The sequence below is a fragment of the Aotus nancymaae genome, unplaced genomic scaffold (assembly GCF_030222135.1).
Source record: "Aotus nancymaae isolate 86718 unplaced genomic scaffold, 86718_ANA_hifiasm-v0.15.2.pri h1tg000049l, whole genome shotgun sequence".
NCBI classification, from domain to species: Eukaryota; Metazoa; Chordata; class Mammalia; order Primates; family Aotidae; genus Aotus; species Aotus nancymaae.
This window is the reverse complement of record NW_026988463.1, coordinates 4,858,447-4,885,890: the sequence shown is the minus strand read 5'-3', so window position 1 is coordinate 4,885,890 and position 27,444 is coordinate 4,858,447. Positions and strand designations below refer to the sequence as shown.

The window sequence follows — 27,444 nt, the reverse complement described above, 5'->3', positions numbered from 1 at the left end:
CCTTTTCCAGCTGCAGGTCTTCCCAGTGTAGGCAGCTCTGGATACCTGACCAACACCCTCCCAATGGGCAGCAGTTTCTCCCTAGAGCTTCTCCTTTAGCAACAATGTTGCTAAAAGCATCCCGGAATGCACAGTGAGCACAACGTCGGCAACACTCTTGCAGTCACCATCCTCAAGGCATGCTGAGCCAGAGTAAGAGCCCACCTGTGGGGAAAGTCATAGGGAGGGTGTCCAGGCAGAGGCAGAGTAGGGGCAACAGCAAGGACTGATAAGTTCCCTGGAACCCCTCTTGGGTGGTGGGGATGAGGTCTGTGTGGTGAGCCAGCTCTGTTTGAGTTCAGGCTTCTGCAGGTCCCAGGTGACTCCCCACACACCTGTGTTCTGAAACCCCAGCTCCTCTCTAACACCTGCTCCCAATATCAGCTGGCTGGAGGGAGCGTCCCTTAGGGAACCTAGAACTAGGCAAGGCAGTCACTTTTGGACTAGGGAGGGCATTGTGACACCCTTACCTTCCAAGGAGGAATGCCCACCTGGGGACAGCACCTGAGACAGAGCCAGGCAGAGCCGAGTTGGGGGAGGATCAGGTTTGGTGGGAAGCTCTGTTCAGGCCTGCCTGCCTGAGCAGCTGGGGGGCTGCACACACAGGTCTCAAACCACCTGGTGAGCTCGTCCAGAGTTCACATTCCTGGGTCCCTCCCTCCTCATACCCACCAATGAGGATGTCAAGGGTGCCAGGGACACAAAATATGCCTTTTACAAACTCCCCTAGAGATTCTAAGGTGCAACAACCTCAGAACCACCGTCTCTCCCAGGATCTTTCTCCTTCATAGGTCCCAGACCCATTCAAAAAGTTCACAGTTTGTCCAGGAGTGGTAACTGACGCCTGCAATCCCAGAAGTTCGGGAGCCTGCAGGAGTTCAAGACCAGTCTGGGCAACAGAGTGACAGCCCATCTCTACAGACAGTTTTCAAAATTAGCCAGGCATGGTGGTGCACACCCGTGGTCCCAGCTACTTGAGAGGGAGGCTGAGAAGAGAGGATGGCTTCAGTCTGGGAGGTCAAGGCTGCAGTGAGCTTTGATTGCACAACTGCACTCCAGCCAGGGTAACACAGCAACACCCTGTCTCAAAGAAAAAAAAAACAGTTAACATTTTTAATATGTGTCCACTGCCCCAGGACCTGAAAGCTCCCAAAGAGAAAGGCCCTTTTGTGTTTCTTCTTCTTTTCCTTTTTCTCATCTGTGTACAACAAGCAGAGCCAGGCACACTGAGGCTGGGAGAGTGATGAGAAACATCTGCCAAATGAGTGAATGACTGACTGCACTGAGCACTACATCCTCCCCCAGAAACATGCACATATGGACACACACATTTTGAAAGCAACTTTAGGGCTGGGTGCAGTGGCTCACGCCTGAAGTCCCAGCACTTTGGGAGGACAAGATGGGACGATTGCTTGAGCCCAGGAGTTCAAAACCAGCTTGGGCAACACAGTGAGACCCCATCCCTACAAAAAACATATAGGCCGGGAACGGTGGCTCACGCCTGTAACCCCAGCACTTTGAGAGGTCAAGGCAGGTAAATCAACTGAGGACAGGAGTTCAAGACCAGCCTGACCAACATGGAGAAACCCTGTCTCTAGCCAGGCATAGTGGCACATAACTGTAATCCCAGCTACTTGGGAGGCTGAGGCAGGAGAATTACTTGAACCTGGGAGGCAGAGGTTTCAGTGAGCCAAGATCACCCCATTGCACTCAAGCCTGGGTAACAAGAGCAAAACTCTGTCTCAAAAAAAAAAGAACGGAAACAAAAATCATGTAAATATAAAAGTTTTAAAAATTAGCCAGGTGTGGTGGTGGACACCTGTGAATCCAGCTACTCAGGAAGCTGAGGTGGGAGGATTGCTTGAGTCCTGAAAGTCAAGGCTGCAGTGAGCTATGTTTGTGCCACTATACTCCAGCCTGGGCAACTGAGTTTCAAAGAAGAAAGCAAGCAAAAGAGAGAGGGAAGAAGGAAGGAAGGAAAAGGGACAACTTTAGGAGGAATCACGCCCCTAAAAATATATGCCTAGTGTTCCTTTATTGGAACACTATGCCTGTGGGAGTTATTTATCTGCTGCTCAAGGTCATTGGCAAGGTCTGATTGTTCAATTCAAAAATTGCAACCTCAGGCATAAATGGGTAAAACCCACCCATAGAAGCCCCATTAAGAATAACGTTGGCTGGGTGTGCTGGCTCACACCTGTAATCCCAGCACTTCGGCAGGCCGAGACAGGCGGATCACCTGAGGTGAGGAATTCAAGACCAGCCTGACCAACATGGAGGAATCCCATGTCTACTAAAAATACAAAACTAGCTGGGGTGGTGGTGCATGCCTGAATCCCACCTACTCGGGACGCTGAGCCAGGAGAATTGCTTGAACCCAGGAGGTGGAGGTTGCAGTGAGCCAAGATGGTGCCATTACACTCCAGACTGGGCAACGAGAGAGAAACTCCATCTCAAAAAAAAAAAAAAAAGAATAACGTTGGATGGGCATGGTGGCTCATGCCTGTAATCCCAGCAACTTGGGAGGCGGTAGGCAGGCAGATCACTTGAGTCCAGGAGTTCAAGACCAGCCTGGGCAATATGGTGAATTGAAACCCCATCTCTACAAAAAATTGTAAACATTCGCTAGGTGTGGTGGTGGGTGCCTGCAGTCCCAGCTCCTCAGGAGGCTGCGGCAGGAGGATCACTTGAGCCCAGGAGGTTGAGGCTGCAGTGAGCCTGCATAGGCAACACAGTGAGATGCTGTCTCAACAATAATAATAATAATAATGTTTTCTTAGAGTTTCCTGTAATACTTGGAAACCACAGTCCTTCCGTGGCAGGGACAAGAGAGACCTGGAGAACACTTGATTTCTTAGACACTCTGGGGCTGTGGGCAGGAAAAACCCTTGGAAATGAATTCCCCATCAACCGCCTTATTTTTATTTTATTTATTTTGGGACAGAGTCTCACTCTGTTGCCTGGGCCAGAGTGCAGCGGCACGATCTCAGTTCACCGCAACCTTCACCGCCCAGGTTCAAGTGATTCTCCTGCCTTAGCCTCCTGAGTAGCTGGGATTACAGGCGCAGACCACCCCAGCTAATTTTTGTATTTTTAGTAGAGACAGGGTTTCCATATGGCTGGTTTTGAACTCCTGACCTCAAATGATCCACCTGCCTTGGCCTCCCAAAGTTCTGGGATTACAGGCGTGAGCCACGGCGCCCAGCCAAGCCACCTTATTTTTAAATACAAAACAAGTGGAGAAGAGACTGGTCTGAAGACTCAGACAGCTGAACTTGAACCCAGGACTCCAGATGCCCAGTTGGAGGCCCCTCCCCACAGACCTTAATCACTCCCTACCTGAGCCCTAGTAGCCTTTTGGCCATAACATAGTCTCTCGATCGCTCCCTTCTGGGGTCTCCCCTGGGCTCCTGCTTCCTGCTGGGCTCAGATCCTTACCACCCTCCACATTGGCGCTGAACCCTCCCTGCTGTGAGGCCCCATCCGGGCTCCAGGTCAGATTCGATTTCCGTCTAAGGGCAGCCTTCTCCACTGGCACACAGTCTGAGCCAGGACATGCTGGCAGATTTGTGCAACGTCGTTGTTTTGAGCCGGAATCGAGCAGCTTTTATGACCAGCTATGAAGCATTTCTCTCGTGCCAGGGCCTAGAGTTATTGAAGTTTCAAAGGAGTTTTTGTCCACCCGAGATGGCAGGCCGAGAGCAGATTCGGGCCAGGGCACTGCGCTCAGCGCCTTGCTTGTATTACCTGTAGGGACATCCCCACAAGCCTTTTAGATGGAGTGGCGGTTATCATCGTTTGACAAAGAAGTAAACGGTAGCTAGAAGCAGCAAAACACTTTGTCCAGGAGTGCCAGCCGACGTGGGGGTGGCAGGATTTGAACTCAGGCCGATACCCTCCGCAGCCCAGCCCCCTTCCCTCAGTTGCCACCATCTGAGTGCAATTCACTAGCAACTAGGGCACAGGGACTCGTGCGGATCTCTGCTGCACCTGTCTTGCGGGGCTCAGCTGGGTGTCCGCCAAAGCACCAGAAGCGCTGAGTTCCCGGCAGCGCAGAACCAGGTGAAGGCCTCCGCCAGAGGCGCGCCGCGCCGTGTAGGGTGGGGCTGCGAGCGCTCGACCCGGCGGCCTTTGCGCCCCCGCGGCTTCCCAACCCCGGAGTCCCCCGGCTGGGGGTGGGCAGTGTCCGGCCAAGACCCGGTGTCCCCACCCCCGCGCCCAAGCCCCGCCCGCGCGGTTGCCCCTCCTCGGGAAGGTAAGCGCCACCTTCTCGGGGAGCGGCCAGCAGAGCCAGTGGCCGGCTGGCGCCCCGCCCCCCGCGAGTAGGGACCCGGTGCCGCGGCCGCGCTGCACTCGGGGCTCCCCGCGTCGCGGCTCGCTCACCTGTGCTCCCGCCCGCCCCTCGGTGCGCGCCAGGCCCACCAGCCGCCGCCGCCCGCACCCCGAGCGCCACCATGAACTCGCTCTTCAGGAAGAGAAACAAAGGCAAATACAGCCCCACCGTGCAGACCCGCAGGTGAGGAGGCGCCCGCAGCTCCGCTCCGGGACGCTCTTGGGCCTGTGGGCGCACAAGACCGGGAAGACTGCCCGGGCGGTATAGGAATAGGGGGCTGCACGGGGGCCCAGGAATCGGTAGCTGAGCCCCGAGTGCGGGACACGCGGGACCGAGGCCACCTCGAAGCTGGGAAGCAGCGCCGGGTGGGAGGGGACTGCCTGGGGTGCCGGAGGGGGGCGCATAATTGGGGACATCGGGGACTCAATGAGTCGAGGGGGCATTGCTTTCGGGGCCTAGGGCATGGGCAGCTAAGCTAGGGGTACAGGGCACCCCCGGGCCCCAGGGTCGCTTTTGCGCCGAGGGTCGCCCAGTACCGGGAATAGCCACCGGGATGCGGGAGCGGAGTTTTCGGAGGACCCGGCACTCAAGGCGGGGTCGCTGTGGGGGACCCAGGAAGCTCTTGGGTGCGACTTTCACACCTAAGGCAGTACCGTCCAGGGGGCGCCCTGAGGCAGGGAAATTGAGCTGGCGTCGGAGGGGCGCTCTCCGGTGCCTCTGAGACCGCGCAGGTGTGTCCTGGCGTCGGGGAGGTGAGGGGTGGGTGTCCGGAGGGGGCGGGCCACCTGCTGCTGCACTTCCCGGCACCTGCCACCCTGCGCTCCAGAGCCGCGCCCAGAGGCACTGGGGGGTGCGGGGTCGGGTCCGGGGACGCAGGCGGAGGCACCACTTTACCTCCCCACCCTCTGGGTTCTGAGCAGAGGCTGGGCGGCGTCAGGGCCTCGTCTTCGAAGCTCGAAGCTCGGTTTCTCAGAGGTGTGGCTCCCTGCCCCCATCCCAGCCCCGAAACTGGCGGAGTCTCTGAGCCGCGGGTTCCCAGGGCAGTCTGGGAGGGGAATGACATGTCTTGATGTGTTTGCAGTGAGAAACAGCCCACGTCCGTTTTGATAAGCCTAATGTACTCACTTAATAACCGGTTTAGGGGAGCCTGGTGGAGATGCTGAGATTGAGGGAGGGGGTGGGAATCCAGCTCCTGCCTTATTCCCCTACTTTGGAAAATAGAGTGGGGGCTCTCAGCTAGCAAGGACCATTTTGCCAGCTTCCGGGAAGGAGGCTTCAGGCAGGTGAGGGGGCCTGAAAATGGCATGGGAGTTCTGCCCCCAAGCTGCCCTCACTAGGAGCCCCCACTGTGCCCTCCAGCAGCTCCTCACTCCCTCCCTAGCCCCCAGATGAAGGCAAGGAGATGCCTCTGGGCCCAGGGCTCCTACCCCACCTCTGCAGTCCGGCCTAGGCCGACCAGTCGGACAGGTACAGACGGTGGCGGGGCCCTGGCACGCTGGAGTGCGACACTTCATTCCCTGGCCTTCCAGCCCCTTCAGAACCCCCCCCCACCCCTCCACCCCTCCGCCCCGCCAACCCTGTGATCCCACCCAGCTGCATCTCTGTTTGGGCTGTTTCAAGCTTAGAGGCATCACTCGCCTTTGGAGATTTCCCCACCCCTCCCCTGTCTTTCACAACCCCAGAGACTGGGCAGGGCCCGCATGCACGCTGCTTCTCCATGACTGCGTCCAGCTGGCACTCAGACCCAGTCAGGGGCCCGTCCAGTCCCTGCACTGCTCCCTGAGGCATTGCACAATTGGATGCTCTGTGCCAGCTGTGGAGAACCGTTCTGTACTCTCCAACCCAAAGACTAGGCCCATCCAGTCCTTCACCAGTGCAGACACCCACACACCAGGAGAGGGGCCAGGCCTCGCCCAGCCCTCTGCCTCCCCACAGCCTCCCTCCTTCCTGCTGCTCTCCATCCCTGAATGCCCCAGCTTGGACCTGACAGAAGGTTCTAATGAACCCAGATGAGCTGGGAGGGGTGGGACTTTCTCGGAAGCATGAGGGTGAAAGGCCTCCCATTCTTTACAGCTGCAGGGACTCGGAGGGTTTGGGACAGCAAAGATTTGGGGTCCTGCCACTCTCTGTATCCATGGCCCAAGGCAGCCACTATCTGTCTTAGGCTGATAGCCATTGGTCCCAGACATCAGTTTAAAGGTCTCTTTCTCCAGGAAGCCTTCCTGATTCTCTCCCCAGCATGGGGTGAAAGACCCTTCCTTTGAACCTTGCCACCCCAGCAGAGAAAGAGCACAGCCACAGTCCTGAGAAGGTGCCAGATGCCTCCCTGGATGGTCTCCCAGCCCAGCGCATCCCTCTGTCACCCCCCTTAGCGGGGACTAGTTCTCAAACTGGATTGTGAGGTGGGAGCAGCCCTGTACCCCTTTCTCTCAAAGGCATCTCTCGAGCATTGACTGATGCCCAGCTAGTGTCATAGCAAGTGTTGTGGCAGAGGGTGGAGGGGACAGACTTGTGGCTTTAGGCTGTGGTTGCTGGTCACAGGGAGCGGATCCCCCAGTTATTCTTTCCCCCCCGAGTTTTCCAGGGGCCCACTTCATTGTCTGGGGGAGGATGAGGTTGCTGGTGATATTTGGCATGGTGGGGCAGGTAACAGCTCTGGCGCTGACAGCAGAACACCTCACTGTTGATCCTCACGTTTCCACCCTGGAGCCTCTCAAGCCTTGTTTTCCCTTTCTGCACAGCAGGGGTGGTGATACTGAGTATCTCATGCATGGGGCTGCTGGGAGAAACAGTGTCGTGGCACACAGGAGGTGACCCAAAGGGTGCCCCCTTTCTGATCCCAGGGGACCCAGGAGCCCCAGCTTGTGACTTCCACACCCAAGGCAGTCAGGCCTTCGGACTATGAAGTGTAGATTAGCAAATGGAACACCCCACCGAGAAAGCCACCCCTTCCAGTTTGTCTGCCTTTTAGCAGTTGAAGCTTGGGAGGGCTGGGACAGGGTGTGAACCCCGTTGTTACCATTGCCTGGGTTCCTAATGACAGGTGTGGGAGCTGGTGTTCACACCTGAGCTAATGATACAGTCAGGTGGGATGGTGCAGATCACTGAAGACAGCGTCCAGCCTGGCAGAGAGGCCCTGGAGGAGACACACTCCCACCCTCCTAGCTGTGCAACCTCAGAAGATCTGCTTGGCCTCTCTGAGCCTGTTTTCTCACCTGTGGGGTGGGAATAAGCACAGTGCCTGTCTGGCGATGCTGGCTGAGGATTAGATGTAATAATGCATGGGAGGCTGGGCGCAGTGGGTCACGCCTGTAATCCCAGCACTTTGGAAGGCCGAGGTGGGCAGATCACCTGAGGTTGGGAATTCAAGACCAGCCTGATCAACATGGAGAAACCCCCTCTCTTCTAAAAATACAAAATTAGCCAGGTGTGGTGATGCCTGTAGTCCCTGCTACTAGGGAGGCTGAGGCAGGAGAATTGCTGGAACCCAGGAGGCAGAGGTTACAGTGAGTTGAGATCACACCATTGCACTCCAGCCTGGGCAACAAGACCAAAACTTAGTCTCAAAAAAAAGAAAAGAAAAGAGATAATGCAGGGGAAAGATGGAGAACAATAAGAAGTCTCAGGTAATGGCAGTGTGATGATTATAGTTATTAAGCACATGCGGGCAAGGTAGCTGTGTTGTGCCCAGGGTTCAACTTGATATCATGGTGGACAGGCTGTGCACTGCAGAACTTCATAGCACTGTTGCCGGGGTTAGCAGGTGGACGTGGAGAAGACGTTGACAGCCTCCCTGCACTTGAGTCGCTGGCAGTTACATCTTAGAGATAAGATGGAGTTAAGTTTCAGTGCACATGTGATTACATGAGCCTCAGGATGATGGGGCCAGGCAGGAGCAATGGAGCATAGAGCTGGACGGATGAGGTCTCCAGCCTGGCCACCTGTATACTTTGTGACTGGCCTTAAGTGAGAGCTGTCACAGTCTGAGCCCAGATGCTGGGAGGTGAGGGAGGAACTCCCAGAGGAGGCGTCTGACCTGTCATGGGATAAGTGGAGTAGCCAAGACCCAGCTCTGCAGCCAGCCTGAATTCTGCCTCTGTTTGAAAAGAAACAGCCTCCCTGAGCCTCAGCTTCTGAATCTGTAGAATGGGATTAATCTTGCCCTTCCCCACAGACCTGCGTCCCAGTAAACACCCAGCAGCTTGGCCTCAGCTAGATGGGTCTTGCAACACTGACCCAGCCCTGATGTAGGGGATCCTGCATGGGAGGCAGGACCCCAGGCTTTCGAGGGAGAGCTGGGAAAAGGGAAGCGTGCTCTACCAGAGGCACCTGGAGTATGAGCCTCTGGGTGGTTAAGAACACAGTGTTGGGCGGGGGTAGTGCCTCACACCTGTAGTCCCAACACTTTGGGAGAACGAGGTGGGTGGATCAGGAGATAAGGAATTCAAGACCAGCCTGACCAAGATGGTGAAACCCCATCTCTGCTAAAAATACAAAAAAATTAGCCAGTTGTGGTGGCAGGTGCATGTAATCCCAGCTACTCAGGAGGCTTCGGCAGGGAATTGCTTGAACCTGGGAAGCAGGGGTTGCAGTGAGCCGAGATTGTGCCACTGATCTACAGCCTGGGCAACAGAGCAAGACTGTCTCAAAAAACAAATACGAAAGAACACAGCATTTGATGGTTTGATGCTAGCCGGGCGTGAGTTCAGGCCCCAGCTCTGTGTCTCCTAAGCTTCTTGATCTTGGGCAAGTCATTTAATGTCTCTGAGCCTCAATTTCTTCATCTGTGAAGTGGGGTGATAAGAGCAACCTCCAGCTGGTGAGGCTGCTGGGTGGATCAAATGAGAGGATGCACGTGATGGGTCCAGCCCATGACCCGGTTCAGAGCAAGTGCCTGGCAAATCATAGCAGCTGATACTAGGAAGTGCACACTGCTATTAAGAGTCACAACATGTAATCCCAACACTTCGGGAGGTTGCAGCGGGCGGATCACAAAGTCAGGAGATCGAGACCATCCTGGCCAACATGGTGAAACCCTGTCTCTACTAAAAATAGAAAAATTAGCTGGGCATGTTGGCATGCGCCTGTAGTCCCAGCTACTCAGGAGGCTGAGGCAGGAGAATTGCTTGAACCCGGGAGGCAGAGGTTGCAGTGAGCCAAGATCGTGCCACTGCGCTCCAGCCTGGTGCCTGGTGACAAAGTGAAACTCTGTCTCAAAAAAAGTCACAACAGGCTGAAAGAAGTGGCTCACGCCTGTAATCCCAGCACTCTGGGAGTCTAAGGTGGGCAGATCACTTGAGGTCACTAGTTCAAGACCAGCCTGGCCAACATGGTGAAACCCATCTCTACAAAATTAAATTTTAGAAATTAGCCATGTGTGGTGGTGGGCATCTGTAATCCCAGCTACTTAGGAGGCTGAGGCAGGAGAATCACTTGAACCTGGGAGGCAGAGATTGCAATGAGTCGAGGTCACACCAATGCACTCCAGCCTAGGAGACAGTGAGACTCCATCTCAAAAAAAAAAAAAAAAAAATGAGCCAAGCCCAGAGTTTACCAGGCAGCTGACTCAAGCAGACACATGCATGCACCCCTTGATTAGTGACGATGGGAATGCCTGATGGATTTGGGAGAGGGCTCTGCCAGCAAAGCCCGTCCTCCTCCATCCACCATGTGGGTGATGGCTTGGAGAGAGCTGCCCTGCCATATCTCAGGCACGCACTGTGAGCCCAGCAAGGCCATGGATGTTCCATCTCATTCTGACAGTGTGCCTGCCAGGCAGGTGGGAGTGCCGTGTTTCACAGAGGGCTCACATTCACCTTGGGCTCATAGCTCAGAAATGACTGATGCAAGGAGTCCAGGGGGGCCCAGGGAAGGAAATTAGGGCTCTGCACCAATACCTGGGGCTGGCAGCAACTGTGTCTGGGGACTGCTCCAGGCCAGATGGTAGAGTCACTGGTGTTTGTGTTCACTGCCTCCACTCCCAGCAACCCCCTCCATCTCTCTTCCCTCTCTTCCCTCTGGCCTTGGCCCTCCATGCCTTGCCCAGTTCTCTTGGCAGAAGAAGGAATGAGACTCAAAAAATTTGATTCAGGACAGAGCTGAGCTTACCTGGAGGAGCAGCTGCTAATGGTAGCATTTCAGGCATTGTGGGGTGGGGGGTGATTTGAGGAGAGGGTGTTTTGGGGAAGAGACACAGCTCCCTCCACACCCTTTAGGCAATACCCTAAGGGTATGGTGGAGGGAGGCCCTGGGACTGGGGGACCTGGGGGAGAAGATGCCTTAGAAAGCTTCCAAGGCTCGTCCTCAGGGAGGAGAACCCGGGCTTCCCAGCGTGCAGCTGCTCTGCTCCCGCAGGGCTGTGCCAGGGTTGGTGGCGCCACCTTCCATCCTCCCAGCCTGCCTGCCCCAGCCTGTCTTGGGAACAAATGGGAAATGGCCTCTGGTCTTTGTTCTCTCCGATTCTCTCGATTCTCTCGGTGGGTTGCTGTGCTGCAACCTCTGGAGCCTGAGAGACCACCCAGTGTCCCTTTCCGCCTCTAGGCGGGACAGAGCTCTCTTCAGGTCCCAGCCCTGCCCTTCCCTAACCCAATCTGGTTTGGTTTTTGTTGTTGTTTTTTTTAAGTGTTATTTATTCTTTAGAGACAGGCTCTCGCTCTATCACCTAGATTGGAGTGCAGTGGTGTGATCATAGCTCACTATGGCCTTGAACTACTGGGCTCAAGCAGTCCTTGTGCCTCAGCCTCCCAGGTAGCTGAGACTACAGGTGTGCATACCAACATGCCCCACTAATTTTTATTTTTTTGTAGAGATGGGGTCTCACTATATTGCCCACTCTGGTCTTGAACTCCTGGGCTCAAGCAAGCCTTCTGCCTTGGCCTCCGAAAGTTCTGGTTTTACAGCCATGAGCCATTGATTGCATCCAGCCTCTTTTCCCTTTAAATGGACCCCCACTTCTCCCTGCCTACAGAGCCAGCAGCCCAGCAGGTCTTCAGCCCCTCCCCACTGTTGCTTCTTCCACTCCAGCGCTCTAGTCCCTTTTCCCCATGGCAGCCAGGGAGCTCCTTACAACATATAAATCTGACCATACCTCCAGCTACTTGGCCCCTGGCCCAGACCTCCCTTTGCTCTTAGGCCCTGGGAGCTGGTGCCCTACACAACATCAGCACCTGCCTGCCGCTGTCTTGTGTCCATGCTGCACCCAGTCACAGTGTGGAGACAATACAGTGTGTTTCCCTGTGCCATTCCTACTGCCCAGAATGCCCCCCACACCCCTCTCTACTGCTGCTCTTCTGATTCCAGATTCACCTCCTGTTCCTCAGGAAAGCCCTCCCCAGCCTCTCTGCTGGAGCAGACCCACCTGTCCTATGGTCTCCCCTTCTCCTTGGTAGCTCTTCTCTCAGCAGCCATGTGAGTGGGGTAGCCAGATGTGGCTGTGTGGCTGCCTTCCCCCAGAGACTGGTGCTGCACATGTGCTGACTGAATGAGGGTAAGCCATGGGGGACTGCTGAAATTCTCCCCTTCCCTCAGCATCTCAAGAGAGCACACATAGGCCTGTGCTTCACACCCCAGGAGCAGCGTATCCTGGAGGTGGAGGAGGACGGGTGGGGTTCCAGCTAGCCTAAAGGAATGTGAGGACTGAGCAGGCTGTTCCCTGCCCTGTCCCCATCCAGTCAGCTCCTGGACACAGAATAGTGAGCGGAGAGTGGGCTGAGTACACAGCTGGCAGCAATGCGGGGTGATAGGCAGTGAGATAAAGGAGGGCCCTGACCCACCCATAGGGGCTTCTGCAGGAGGGGTCATCTAAGCTGAGCCCAGGGGTTAGCTGGAGATGGGTGGATAGTGTGCGGTTGACAGAAAGAGACAGAGACATGTGTATCCATGACCTGAAAAAGCATGATGGTGAGCAGGCGAAGCAAGCTGATGAAGGATACAAAGACGATGCTTGTATATGTACATTTTTAGAAACATACACAGAGCAATTCCATATACTATCCCCGAATGCAGATGTGTCTATGTATTGGAAGGCTTAGCAGACTGGGTGCAGTGGCTCACACTTGTGGTCCCAGGATTTTCAGAGGCCAAGGTGGGAGGATGGCTTGAGGCCAGGAGTTAACACCAGCCTGGGCAACATAGTGAGACCCTGTTTCTAAAATTAAAAAAAAAAAAAAAATTAGCTGAGCATGGTGGTGCATGCCTCTAGTCCTAGGTTCTCAGGAGGCTGAGGCGGGAGGATCCCTAAGTCCAGGACTTCAAGGCTGCAGTGAGCTGTAATAGTGCCACTGCATTCCAGCGTGGGCAACAGAGCAAGACCCTGTCTCTAAATAAGTTAATAAAATAAAACAGGCTTAGGAAGAACCAGTAAGTCTAAAATTCTGCTGCTCCTAAGGAGAGGGCTGAAAAGATAACGAACATATCATTTTACTTCCTTTTTAGAAAATTCTGCAGCAAAGATGGCACTGTGAAAACCTCAACTAAACCCTGATGGTGGGGACATGGGTAGCTGATTCTTCTCAGTGCTTTTCTGCGTGTCTGAGTAGATCATGAGTTTTACAGTTTAGGTGAGGGGTGGTGTAGAGAAGGCGAGCTAGGGTGGGGCACAGCTGGTGGAAAGAGCCTGCAGGGAAGCCCTGAGTCCTCGGTCTCAGAGTTTAGTCCATAGCAAAAGACAGGGTCTGGGAGAGGAAGGAGAGGGGTCTCAGGAAGCAACAGGGACCCATTCCAGGCAGGCAAGCAGGCAAGCAGGCAGGTTCTGGATGGGAAGACAAAAATGGAGAGTCTCTGTGAGGAAGTGGGAGAGTAGAAGGGGGAGGGGACCAGAACTGGGAGAGGTATGAACACAGAAAGTCCCTCAGGTTGAGGCTTAGCTTAAAACGGTCACCCTAAATCATGATTGCACTGAGATCAATTCTATACTCGGCTCTCTTTTCCACCCAAGCTCAGAGAGTTTGAGTGACTTTGCTCCAGGACTCTCAGTGGTTGCTTTTCTTGAGACAGAGTTTCGTTCTTGTTGCCCAGGCCAGACTGTAATGGAGCAACCTCAGCTCACTGAAATCTCCACCTCCCAGGTTCAAGTGATTCTCCTGCCTCAGCCTCAGGAGAAGCTGGGATTACAGACGCCCACCACCATGCCTGGCTAATTTTTTGTATTTTAAGTAGAGACAGGGTTTTACCATGTTGGCCAGGCTGGTCTCGAACTCCTGACCTCAGGTAATCTACCTGCCTCGGCCTCCCAGAGTGTTGGGATTACAGGCATAACCCACTGTGCCTGGACATCTCAGCAGTTCTTACCCAGACACTCTGAGAAGGCTGGCAGGGTGTCCTGGCTGCCCCACCCATCCTTTCCTAGGCAGAAGGTTTTTGTCACACCTTATGAGTTAAAACATACCAGGACTGCTGGCTGAGCCTGCAAGGCCTCAGGGCTGAGGGAGAAATAGAATTTGCAGAATTTTTTGCTGCTCCCACTGCCTGGGCTTGGACTTCAGGCTGATACCTTTTAGGGTTTCAACTTCTCTGCCTTGGCCATGGGGACACTTTGTTTCCCATTGAAGGCTGAGAAAGGATTCCAAGTGTGTACCACAAAGAAGAGACAGGGCTTTAACCCTGCTTCAACCCCAAGAAGCTCAATTTGGCCAGGTACAGTGGCTCATGCCTGTAATCTCAGCACTTTGGGAGGCTGAGGTGGTTGGATCACTTGAGGTCAGGAGTTTGAGACCAGCCTGGCCACCATGGTGAAACCCCACCTCTACTAAAAATACAAAAATTAACCGGGCATGGTGGCACATGCCAGTAATTGCAGCTACTTGGGAGGCTGAGGCAGCAGAATCTCTTGAACCTGGGAGGCAGAGGTTGCAGTGAGCCAAGATCTCACCATTGCACTTCAGCCTGCACAACAGAGCAACACTCCATCTCAAAAAAAAAAGAAGCTCGATCATTCCCTACTATAAAATGGGCAAGCAGACCCTCATGTTGCTGAGGAGTAGCCAAGGTCTGTGAGGAGGGACTGAGGGCTGAGGGAGCTGCAGACCAGACTGTGCCACTTGTCAGCTGGGAGGCTGGTCACATCGCTGTCCCATTCTGGGCTTCTATCACTGGCGCATAAACTCCTATAACCCCAGAACTGTGCCTAGTGTGTAGTAGGTGCTCACGAAAGAGTGATGGAAGGTAATTTTGAATCTGTGTGTTGGAGATGTGTAGGATTGTGGAGAGGATTGAGAGTATGTGTGTAAAGCATCAGGCACCTAGTAGGTGCTTAAATTATGGTGGCTAGGCTGGGCCCAGTGGCTCACACCTGTAATCCCAACACTTTGGGAGGCTGAGATGGGAGGATAACTTGAGGCCAGGAGTTTGAAACCAGCCTGGGCAACAGGCTGAGACTCCCAGCTCCAGAAAACATTTTTTAAAAATTAGCTAGGCATAGTGGTATGCACCAGTAGTCCCAGCTACTGGAGAGGCTGAGGCTGGAGGATCTCTTGAGCCCAGGAGTTCAAGGCTGCAGTGAGCTATGATTGCACCAGTGCACTTTCAGCCTGAGTAACAGAGCAAGATCCTGTCTCAAAAAGTAAAAAAAAAAAGAGAGAGGCTGGTACTCTTTGTCCACTGGTCGTGAACCCAGAGTGACATCCTAATGTCCAGGGACCCCAGAGTTGGCTTGAGCTCTATTTGTCCCCTGAGTCTAGGAATTCAAGGCTGCGATGAGCTATGACTCCTCCCGCCTCAGCCTCCTGAGCAGCTAGGACTAGAAGCATGCACCACCATACCAAGCTAATTTTTTTTTCCTTATAGAAATAGAATCTCACTATGTTGCCCTATCCTCAGGACTTGCCTTGGTGTTACCGGAAGCAGCTTGAACTTTTGTATGTTAGTAACCAGAGCCCAAAGGAACCCTAGGCCCCGTCAGAGGCCTAGAGGCAGGGCAGAAACAGATTAGCCCTTAAAAACAGACCCGGAATTACTACACCAGCAACCCTCTCATCTTAGGATATATTTCCCCAGGATTAATAGCTGGGTGTGAGGACATTTACTGTCTAATTAGCACAGGAGTTTCTAGTAGGGAGAGTATCAGTCAATTGACCAATCAATCTGGTATTTATTGGGCACCTCCTGTGTACTGCTTTCTCACAAGACTTCCTTCCTATAGAAATCTAGGGATTTTTCCTCATCTGTCTTCCTTTTAACCTTGCTGTGTTTCAGTTCCTTGTTTTCAGCCCTGACTACACATTAGAATCACATGAGGACTTTTGAACAGGATGTCAGAGTCCTTGCCAAGACCAATTAAGTCAAAATCTCCATGGACATGGGTCCGGACATCATTCTTTGGATGTGCAGCTGGTGGGATCTCATAGTTTAGATAGCCTCACTCCCTCTTGACTTTGAGGTATACGGACAGTGCTTTTTCTCTTCGGTGCCAATTGCCTGGTAGTATGTCACTCTCCATTTCTTTATTCTCAATCTTCATGTATCATTTAGTTTCTAGTGTGTGTGTCTTACAAAATGACATAGCTTGGAGGAGGGGTGTATTTTGTATTCTCACCTGAGAGTCTTTTAACTTTTAATAGGTAAAATTAAATCATTTACATGTATTGTAATGACTAATGTGTTTGAACCTATTCCATGTTGCCCTATTTGTCGGCTTTCCCTTTGTTTCCGTTTTGTTCTTTTCCTGGTTTTTGTTGGATTGAGTATATCTTCATCATTAAAGTTAGATTATAAGGCCCACATGGAACACTGGATGAAAACACCCTGATGTAAGTGATCTAGAATCTTTGTAATTACAGCCATTGGAGTGTTTTTCCTTAACCTACCTATTAGCTTACAAACTTTTGAACAGTTGGAACTTACTCATCTTTTGGGAGAAGACCTTCCGTTGTCCTTAATTCCAGGCCTTACATAAGCTTGGAGCTCCATAAATCAGTGTGAAATTGAGCAGATGTTTTATAGCATGTCAACAATTCGTATCTCTGGGGGCTTGTTAACAGAGAAGGGCCTGTTGCCAGGGCCTGTAAGGGGCAGAGAGATGACAAGGAGTTGGGGGGTGGGGTTGAAAATTTATTTGGCAATTACTGAATATCTAGAAAGTGCCCAGCTGGAGCTGCAGCAGTTACAAGCATAGACCTTTACTGACCTGTTAACCCTGAGCAAGTGGCCCCTCCTTCCTGAGGCTCAGTTTCCTCATCTGCAGTAGAGCTGTGATAGCACAACTAGTTGTTATAAGGATCAGAGATGAAACCTGCATCTGGTGCTGAAGTAGGGTGTGGGCCAGGAAGGTGTTCACTCAATGCCAGTTGCTTCCACCTGAAAGGTCTGTTCACAAGGAGAGGCTGGGAGTCCCTTGTGGTGGCATCTTAGGAGAATGACTCAGTTCACCATCACTAATCATTACCCAACCAACCACTGGGATTAATTGTACTGATGAAAATGGCATCAAACTGTAAATCACTCTGCCTTCCTTGGGTGGTGAACGCCTGGCCCCAGCATCCTGTCTCCCTAGTGTCTCTTGTCTCTTTGTCTGTAAGGGGTGAGTGTGGATGGATATTGATGTCCCCTTTGTACTGAGAAGGTAGCTTTGAAGCCTGTCTTCATAAGTTCGAATCTTGGCACCAATGCTTCCCAGCTGTGTAACCTTGTACCAGTTTCTTAACTTCTCTGAGTCTCAGTTATCTTCATCTGGAATACAAAGACATAGGAGTTATTGAATTGTGTTAAAACATCTGCTCAATTCAACACCCGTTTATTGACCCCAAGCCTAATTCCAAGGTGTGGAATCAAGGGTTATAGAAGGGCTCCCAAAAAAGGTGAGTCAGTTCTTTTTGTCCAAATGTTTAATAGCCTAATAGGATTAGGAGCCCCGATAACACTGAGGGTGCCTGCTTCCTAGGACTGTGAGATTGCAGTGGGTGATGCGCAAAAGGGCTGAGTGGTTGCTGGGCACCCAGTAGGTTTCCTCAATGTTGTTACTATTCATAAGTCGTTTCCTGAGTGTCCATGGTGGGTGCCTTTGTGTCAGAGCCAGGACACATGTTTCAGGAGCCAGGCAGTGTTTAAAGAAGGTGGGGGCAGAGGGCTACACGGCACCGGAGGTGCACCTCCCCCCAGCTGGCCCTGCAGGCAGGAAGAATGCCAGAAGAGGATGACCGTGGTGGCAGGAGGCCCGGCCTCTTCTCCGGGCTCTGAGAGAGGTGAGGCTGGTTCCAGGGAGGGGTGTACCCTCCTGTGCGTTCCAGACATTCCAGCATCAATGCATCCCCCATACACACCCACTGAGACAGAATTAACCCCCAGAGGGAGGAACTGCAGACGTGATCAAAGGCCGATGGCCCAGGCCAGACCAGAGTGCTGAGCCTGCAGGGACCCGTGTCCACATATGGGAGGATAGTGTAGGCTGGGCTGTGACCCAACAGGGACACAGCGGTTCTGGGTGACAGGGACAGCTGAGGCGGAGGCGATGGCAGGAACGTGGCCCCTCTGATGTTGCTAAAGTATGATCTGTTTCCGGGGTGGCTGCTCTCCCAGCCTGGAGAAGGGGATGGCTGCGAGCAGGCTAAGTGCCTCCAGCTCTGCCCAGGGGCCTGTGGGCAAGGTGGCAGCAGCTCTGGGGACCTGGGAAAGGGTGTTGTGCTGTGGTCTTTGTGCCAGCGTTCCAGGCTCCACTGGGCACAGGTGGGAGCCCCGGATTGTTTTGGAGTCAAGCAGCCAGGGAGGGACCTGCAGAGGAGACCCTGACCTGGAGCAGACATCTGGCCAGCGAGTGTAAGCAGGAGGAGGAGTCGCAGGGTTCCAAGAGAATGAGTATTTATTAGCTATTCCTGGGTACCAGGCACTGAGTGAGACTGGAAGATGCTCTGAGCGCCCGTCAGCTTTCCTATAGCAGAACTGATAGGCTGTGGTCACTGCGAGCTTAGAGCAAAGCAGGTCTGGGTACCCCAAAATCACCTAGAATCTCACCATCCTATTCAGTAATTACCAGCCCCGTGACATGGGCTGTGCAAGTATGTCTGTGTACCAGGGTTTGAAGACTTGGTATGAAAAAGAGAATGTAAAAGTATCTCGTTAATAATGTTCTGTTGACTACCTGTCAAATTGATCATATTTTGGACATATTAGGTTAAATAAAATAGAAAAACATGTCACTCACTTCTTACTGTTTTCATGTGGCTACTAGAAAAATATAAATTATCTATGTGCCTCAGGTTTGGTTTCTACTGAGCAGTGCTGGCCTTGCATACAAAGCAACTCAATACCTGAACTCCCAGGGGAATGTTTCCCAGCTATTGGGTGGTCTTTCTGCTTGTTACATGACAGGCAGGCATGATAACCCCATTTATGTTCAAGGAAAAGAAGGCCGAGACAGGCGGAGTAATACATGCTGTTCCGAATAGCCAGCAGAGTTAATTCAGTTTGATGGGCACTGTGGACGTGGCAGTGAGTAACAGACAGAGAGCCCTGCCCTGGCAGAGCCTCCGTGCTCCAGTGACAGGGAGGAAGAGGATGAAACCTGGTTATCCTAATCCTGGTGTGGCCACACCCAAAGTGCTTTCATTCACAAGAATTATCTCCTTGAATTATCTCAACCCTCTGCAGTGGGATCAGTTCCTATCTCCATGTCACAGATGAGGAAACTGAGGCACAGAGAGACTAAGGAGCCTGCAGGATCCCACACCTTGGTCACAGCAACAACACCATCTATGTTCCCTGCCCTGGCCAGGCTGCCTCAGTTTCCCCCCTTGCAAGCAGGATAGAGAGAATGGGCCATTTGGTGCCATGTGACTTGAACAAGTAGAGCTGAAGGCAGCAACGGTGGCTCTCAAAGCCCCCACACACAGGGAGCCCCCCTCCCAGGTCACTGCTGGCTAGAAGGTTGGCCATTCATGGTGTCCTTGGAGGGTTCGGGTTTCTCTTGGGGACAGGAGGCTGGGAAGCATATCTCCCCAACTCACGACGCAACCAGATTATCCCATCATCCAAACTAAAATCTACCTATGCTCCCAAGTGCTCTTAGAAAAGAGAGTGGGTGGCAGTCGAATTGGGCCAGGTGAGTAGTGGTAACTTTGACCCAAGTGGAGGCTGGAGGGGCAGATGGAGGTGGATGTGCAGGGCACCTGTTCCCCGGTGGAACCAGCGGAGGGAGAGGCAGGGACAGGTCTCAGGGTTCTGCTACCATAACCGGGTAGACAGGTCCTCCCTACCCTCCCCTTCTGTGGTTTCCCTTCTGCTATCAGAAGAGTGTTCTCAGAGCAGTGGAAACACCCTGTACCCTTCAAATTTCCAAACCTACTGACTCAGATCTTTAGCCAAAACTGTATGTTTGTGCCCCAGCCAGGCCCAGGGGTGGGCATCTGGGACCCAGGGTCTCCTGTCCTCCCAGCACCTGATTACCCATATATGGGCACCAGACTCTCCTCGCAGATGTTGGAGGAGATGCTTCCAAATACTGAGGTTACTTGCGAATTCCCCGTGCCCAGGCAAGGCGACATACATGGGCAGAAGCAGAGCACGTCTGGGCTTGCACCAGGATCAGAGTGAACAGTGTGGATGGGCCAGGGTCTTTTTCCAGCTCCCAGGTGCTGGAGGATTCTGACTTCAGGCCTTGGCTTTTGGCTTTTTGTTTGTTTTTAGGGTTTTTGTTTTATTTTGTTTGTTTTTGTTTTGAGACAGAGTCTCGCTCTGTTGCCCAGGCTGGAGTGCAGTGGCATGATCTCGGCTTATTATAACCCCTGCCTCCCGGGTTCAAGTGATTCTCCTGCCTCAGCCTTCCAAGTAGCTGAGACTACAAGCATGTGCCACCATCCTAGGCTAATTTTTATATTTTTAGTAAAGACAGGGTTTCACTATGTTGGCCAGGCTGGTCTCAAACTCCTGACCTCAGATGATCCGCCCAGCTCTACCTCCCAAAGTGCTGGGATTACAGGCGTGAGCCACCGCGCCCAGCTGGCTTCTGGCTTTTATCAGCTCCTTAAAAGGAGCCCAAATCCCAGAATGGTGAACCTAGATCGAGGCAGAGTCAGGCTCTGAGGAGGCAGCATCCCTTATCTGTTCTCTCAGTCACCCCCATCATAGCCCTGCGGCATGCATACTGTGATGACTGTCATTTTACAGCTGGGGAAACTGAAGCTCGGAGAGGCTAAGTAATACAACTTACTAAGAGCAGAGGCAGGATTTGACCCCAGGCCATCTGGCTTTGGTCTGGGTGCTTAGAAAGTGCCAGTGGCACCCACACAAAATTAAAGCAGGAAGAGAGACCCGCAACAGGGAGAGCGAGGGTCCTCTGAGACACCTGTGTTCTCTTTCTCTGCCCACGTGGAGCATCAGTGGTATGTTGGGGCCGGAATGCTACCTCTGTCCCTGGCTCCTCTGTTGAGCATCCCTGCTGGCCCTCTGAGGACTGTCTGCTGTCCTGGCATGTCCAGAAACAGCCCTGGGTTCAAGTCACAGCTCCCCGCTTTGCAGCTGGGGTCACTGAACCTCTGGGTCCTCAGCCTCGAGTTCCCACCTTTAATGCAGGTCGGAAACAGGCACGGTGGCTCATGCCTGTAATCCTAGCACTTTGGGAGGCCAAGGCAGGTGAATCACTTGAGGCCAGGAGTTCAAAACTAGCCTCGCCAACATAGCGAAACCCCGTCTCTACTAAAAATACAAAAATTAGCCGGATGTAGTGGTGCATGTCTGTAATCCCAGCTGCTTGGGAGACTGAGGCATAAGAATCACTTGAATCCAGGAGGCAGAGGCTGCAGTGAGCCAAGATCATGCCACTGCACTTCAGCCTGGATGACAGAGTAAGACTCTGTCTCAGTCAAACAATCAATCAATAAAGCAGGTTGGGCTGTGGCTACTGAGCCTTTCACTCCTGGTGACAGGGCAGGGTGACCTGATGCTATTTGAGGCTCCCAGGCCCCCTCCCTGGTGGTTCCTCTGCTCTGAGCACATCCTGGGACACAAAAAGACAGCTGTTAAGGCTCAAGCATGCGGGCTCAGACCCAGGAAGCCCTTGTCTGGTCCCTGGGAGTACCCTGAAACCCGGCCCCAGAACTCTGAGGAGGAGCCAGGCAACCCCGTGGCCAGCTGGTTCCATTTTTCCTTGCTTGCATCAGGACCCTCATATGCAGCACTAGGCCGAGAAAATGGGGCTCCTTGAGACTCCTCAGGACTGTCCCAGACTCTGGCGTCCCAAGCCCAGAAGGCAAAAGCTATGGAAAAACAGCCTCATTTGACTCAAGGTGACTCCTGCTGACTTGCGAAACCCATCCAACAGGCAGCCCCTGACCCACAGCCTGGCCATGGCTGAGGGGGCTGTTTCTGCTGCCAACCAAGTCCTGGGTCCCCATTCAGACCCCCTGGTGAAACAGCCAGTGAGGCCCCAGTTGTATCAGTAGTGTAATTATACCAGGTGCAGTGGCTCACGCCTGTAATCCCTGTACTTTAGGAGGCCAAGGCAGAAGGATCCCTTGAGCTCAGGAGTTTAAGACCAACATGAGCTCCATATCTACAATACAGAAGCTCCATATCTACAAAAAAATTAAAAACTTAGGCCGGGCGTAGTGGCTCACACCTGTAATCCCACCACTTTGGGAGGCCGAGCCAGGTGGATCACGAGGTCAAGAGATTGAGACCATCCTGGCCAACATGGTGAAACTCCATCTCTACTAAAAATAGAAAAATTAGCTGGGCATGGTGGCGCACACCTGTAGTCCCAGCTACTCAGAAGGCTGAGGCAGGAGAATTGCTTGAACCCAAACATGAAGATTGCAGTGAGCTGAGATCATACCACTGCACTCCAGCCTGGTGACAGAGCAAGACTCCCATCTCAAAAAAAAAAAAAAAAAAAAAAATTAGCCAGGGCTGAGTACAGTGGCTCACACCTGTAATCCCAGCACTTTGGGAGGTTGAAGCAAGCAGATCACCTGATCAGGAGTTTGAGACCAGCCAACATGGCGAAACCCTATCTCTACTAAAAATACAAAAAATGAGTTAGGCGTGGTGGCATGCGCCTGAAATCCCACCTACTCAGGAGGCTGAGGCAGGAGAATCTCTGGAACCCAGAGGCAGAGGTTGAAGTGAGCCAAGATCTCACCACTGCACTCCAGCCAGGACAACAGAACAAGACTATTTCAAAATTTTTAAGAGTTTAAATGATCTCGAGTCTGTTTCGGGCCCCCGGATGCTGCTCTGAACCTCCAGTTCAGCCATTGAACCACAAAGGTGTCTTTGAAATTTGACTGAGGTGTTTCTCAGAGTGACCCGGATTCCCCACACCCCACACATACACTTTTTATTGTTGTTTTAATTTGAGGCAGGGTCTTCCTCTGTCTCCCAGGCTGGAATGCAGTGGTGCAATCTCAGCTCACTGCAGGCTTGACCTCCTGGGCTCAAGGGATTCTCTCATCTAAGCCTCTCAAGTAGCTGGGACTACAGGTGCGCACCACCACATCTGGCTAATTTTTATATTTAGGAAAACAGGGTCTTCCTACTTGCCCAAGCTGGTCTCAAACTCCTAGGCTCAAGAGATGCTCCTGCCTCAGCCTCCCAAAGTGCTGGAATTACAGGTGTGCACCCTTTTGCCTGGATCCGCACGTACACGTAATGAAAGAGGATTTCTTCCTCTCATTTTATAGACGATAAAACTGAGACTCAGAAATAGAGTAGCTGGCCGGGCATATGGTAGCTCATGCCTGTAATCTTAATACTTTGGGAGGCTGAGATGGGAGGAACACTTGAGGCCAGGAGTTCAAGAGCAGCCTGGTCAACATAGTGAAACTCCATCTCTATTTAAAAATTTGAAGAAAATATAAAAAGATTAAAAACAAACTACAATGTAGCTCCTTAGTCACACTGTCACAGATCCCACTGCTGGTTGGCGCAGTCAGGATCTGAACCCTAACTTCAGACCCAAAGTCTTTCTCCTACACAGGTTTCCCCCAGTGACCCTGGGTGGTGACTTCACATCCGGACCTCGGTTTGCTTATCTGGGTAATGACCAGGTGGGGCCTGATGGTTTCTAAGGCCCCTTTGAGGGCCAGTGGCCACTGCCCTCAGCACGTGTGTCTGTGTTACCCTCTGAGTAAGAGAGGGAGGGCTGGGCGTGTCCTCTTGGCTGTCACTCAGGTCCCTTCCCTTTTCCGGTGCGGGTGGACAGACAGGGGTGCCTTGGTCTTCCTCGCTTAGCCAGGTGGCTGCTGTCTGTGTCTTCGTGGGTAGGATAGGGCTGTGTCTTAACCCGGGGGTGCCACGTCTGGCCTTCTGATAATGGCTCATTACCAAGACGAAAACCTGGACCAGTCTAGCCAGTTCCCAGCACTCCAGGGACCCGTCCCCATTCCTGCAGGTTCCTGCCCCGCCCACATTCCTGCGGCCCTCTCAGCATGGGGCTCCATGGCTCTCCAAAGAACACTCGTGGTTGGTTCATGCTGCCAGCTGGATGGTGGGGGGAACACAGGACCTTATGGGGCCTCTCATTCGACCCCAAACCTACAGGGCAAAAACACTGAGACTGTGCCTCTGGAGGCCTGGATTCGAATCCCAGCTCTGCCTTGCTGCTGACAGCAGAACTGTGGCCAAATGATGGAGTTTCTTTGTACCTCAGTTTTCCCATCCGTAACTGATTTAATTGCATGGAATTCACATACCATGCAATTCACTAATTTAAAGTTGTAATCCTCCAACTTTTTTTTTTTTTTGAGACAGAGTTTCACTCTGTCAACTAGGCAGGAGTGCAACGGTGAGATCTCAGCTCACTGCAACCTCCAACTCCCGGGTTCAAGCAATTCTCCTGCCTCAGCCTACAGATGCGTGCCACCATACCCGGCTAATTTTTTTTGAATTTTTAGTAGAGACAGGGTTTCACCCTGTTAGCCAGGATGATCTCGATCTCCTGACCTCGTGGTCCACCCGCCTCAGCCTCCCAAAGTGCAGAGATTACAGGCATGAGCCACCGCGCCCAGCCAATCCTCCAACTTTTGAGGAGAACAGTGCTCCTTACTTACAGGGTAGTAGCATTGATGAGCTAGTATATATGTGACTTGCTTAGCACTAGGCAGGATAAATAGCCCTCTAAGCGTTAACTAGCATCTTCCAGGCTGCTGGGGGGTTACCTGCAGCTGGCCAGCCTCCCTGGAGAATGAGACAAGAGGCAGGACCTGACTTGGGAGAGAAGAAGAAACAAACCCCTATTATTTCTAAATGGCACTTGCCATTTATTTTTTGTAGCAGCTTTAGTGTGATAAAATTCATATACCATGCAGTTTACTCGTTTAAAGTATCCGATTCAGTGTTTCTGTTTTTGTTTTGAGACAAGGTCTCACTCTCATCGCCCAGGCTGGAGTGCAGTGGCAAAATCTTGGCTCACTGCAGCCTCAACCTCCTGGGCTCAAGCAATCCTCCTACCTCAGCCTTCCAAGTAGCTGGGACTACAGGCGCACACCACCACACCTAGCTAATTTTTTGTATTTTCAGTAGAGACAGGGTTTCACCATGTTGCCCAGGCTGCTCTCAAACTCGCGGGCTCAAGCTGTCTGCCTACCTCAGCCTCTCAAAATGCTGGGATTATAGGTGTCGTCCACCGCGCCTGGTCCAGTGGTTATTAATATAGTCACAGAGTTGTATAACCATCACCATGATCAATTTTTGAACTTTTTTTTTTTTTTTGAGACAGAATCTTGCTTTGTCACCGAGGCTGGAGTGCAGTGACGCAGTCTTGGCTCACTGCAGCCTCTGCCTCCTGGGTTCAAGTGATTTTCCTGCCTCAGCCTCTCAAGTAGCTGGGATTACAGACATGTGCCACCATGCCCGGCTAATTTTTGTATTTTTAGTAGAGACGGGGTTTCACCTCGTTGGCCAGTCTGGTCTTGAATCCTGACCTCGTAATCCACCCTCCCAAAGTGCTAGGAATACAGGTTTGGGCCACCATACCTGGCCGATTTTAGAACATTTTTACCACCCCAAAAAGAAATCTCACACCCTTTAGTAGTCACTCTCCATTTCACATCCTCCTGGACCCTGGCAACCACTAATCAATCCACTTTCTGCTCCTGTACATTTCTCCATTCTGAACATTTCTTATCAGTGGAGTAATACGTGACTGTTCGTATCTGGCTTATCTCACCGAGCATAACACTCTTGGGGTTCATTGGGCTGTAGCAGTGGTCAGTGCTGCCTTCATTCTTTGGCTGAATAATAGAGACAGATCGTATTTTGTTTATATTTTCGTCAGCTGATGAATATTTGAGTTGTTTCCCCTAAAAAGTGGAAGCCAAAAGGCTATTATGAATGATGCTGCTGTAGACATTTATGTACAAGTTTCTGTGCAGGCATAGGGTTTTCTGTTTTTTGTGTTTTTTTGTCTTTGTTTCTGTTTTGAGACTGAGCCTTGCTCTGTCACCTAGACTGGAGTACAGTGGTGCGATCTCAGTTCACTGCAACCTCCGCCTTCCAGGTTCAAGTAATTCTCCTGCCTCAGCCTCCCGCGTAGCTGGGATTACAGGCACATACCACCATACCTGGCTAATTTTTTTGTACTTTTAGTAAAGATGGGGTTTTGCCATGTTGGCCAGGCTGGTTTCAAACTCCTGACTTCAAGTGGTCCCCCCACCTCAGCCTCCCAAAGTTCTGAGATTACAGGTGTGAGCCAGTACACCCAGCCCAGGAACAGGTTTTCATTTCTCTTGGTTAGATATGTAGGGGTGGGTTGGGGGCAATGGCTCATGCCTGTAATCCTAATATTTTGAGAGGCCAAGGCAGATGGATTGCTTGATCCCAGGGGTTTGAGACCAGCTGGGGCAACATCTGAAATCCCCCTCTCTAAAGAAAAATAGAAAAGTTAGCTGGGCATGGTGTCAGCTGCCTGTAGTCCCAGTTACTCAGAGGCTGAGGTACAAAGATGGCTTGAGACTGGGAGGTCAAGTCTGCAGTGAGCTGAGATCGCACCACTGCACTCTAGCCTGGACAACAGAGTGAGACCTTGTCTCAAAAAATAAAAATAAGGCCAGGCTCAATGGCTCGTACCTGTAATCCCAGCACTTTGGGAGGCCAAGGCAAGTGGATCAGGAGTTTGAGAGCAGCCTGGCCAACATGGCAAAACCCCATCTCTACTTAAAGTAGAAAAATTAGCCAGGTATACTGGCACACACCTGTATTCCCAGCTACTCAGGAGGCTGAGGCAGGAGAATCACTTGAGTCTGGGAAGTGAAGGCTGCTGTGAGCCAAGATCACGCTACTGCAGTCCAGCCTGGGCAACACTGTCTCAAAAAAAAATAATAAGTAAATAAAAAGCTGGGCGAGGTGGCTTACGCCCGTAATCCCAGCACTTTGGGAGGCTGAGGCAGGCGGATCACGAGGTCAGGAGTTCAAGACCAGCCTGACCAACATGATGAAACCCTATCTCTACTAAAAATACAAAAATTAGCCAGGCATGGTGGCATGCGCCTGTAATCCCAGCTCCTCAGAAGGCTGAGACAGGAGAATCATGTGAACACAGGAGGCAGAGTTTGCAGTGTTTGCAGTGAGCTGAGATTGCACCACTGCACTACAGCCTGGGTAACAGAGCAAGACTCTGTCTCAAAAAAAAAAAAAGTAAATAAATAAATAATCAAAACTTAAAAAATACAGAGAGTAGACTCGCTGCGTCTTATGGTAACTGTTTAACTTTTTGCAGCATTTCTAAGCTGTTTTCCACAACTGTGCACCATTTTGCATCCCCACCAGCAAGTCTTGAGGGGTTCCAATTTCCACCTTTGTCAACACTTGTTATTGTCTTTTTTATTATAGCCATCGTACTAGGTGAAAAGTGGCTTCCTGGTGTGGCTTTGGGCTCTTGGCATTATAAATTAATCTGTGAAGTACCTGCTGTGTTCTGGGAGTCCTGTAAGATTGTCACATCGAGTTGTTAAGGGCCTGGAGTCCTGGCTCTGCCATCTATTTGCTGGGTGACTTTGGCAGAGTTACTTAACCTCTCTGATCCTCAGTTTCCACACCCATAAAGCGGGGATAATAATACAATTACCCGCTGCCCTAACACCCACCTTGCAGTGTTGTCATAAAGACTAAGTCAGAAACAGTGAGGAGCCTGGCATGTAGAGGGTAAGTAT

At 52.1% G+C, this 27,444-nt stretch overlaps 1 protein-coding gene across 1 annotated transcript in view; it reads left to right on the top strand.

Moving 5' to 3' along the window:
• Window positions 1-4,493: 4,493 nt before the first annotated feature.
• PPL (periplakin) overlaps window positions 4,494-27,444 on the top strand; it is a 57,998-nt gene continuing 35,047 nt past the window's right edge. Inside the window, 1 exon segment of the mRNA XM_012448233.3 lies at window positions 4,494-4,555. Within this exon segment, the coding sequence (XP_012303656.3) occupies window positions 4,494-4,555 (62 nt within the window).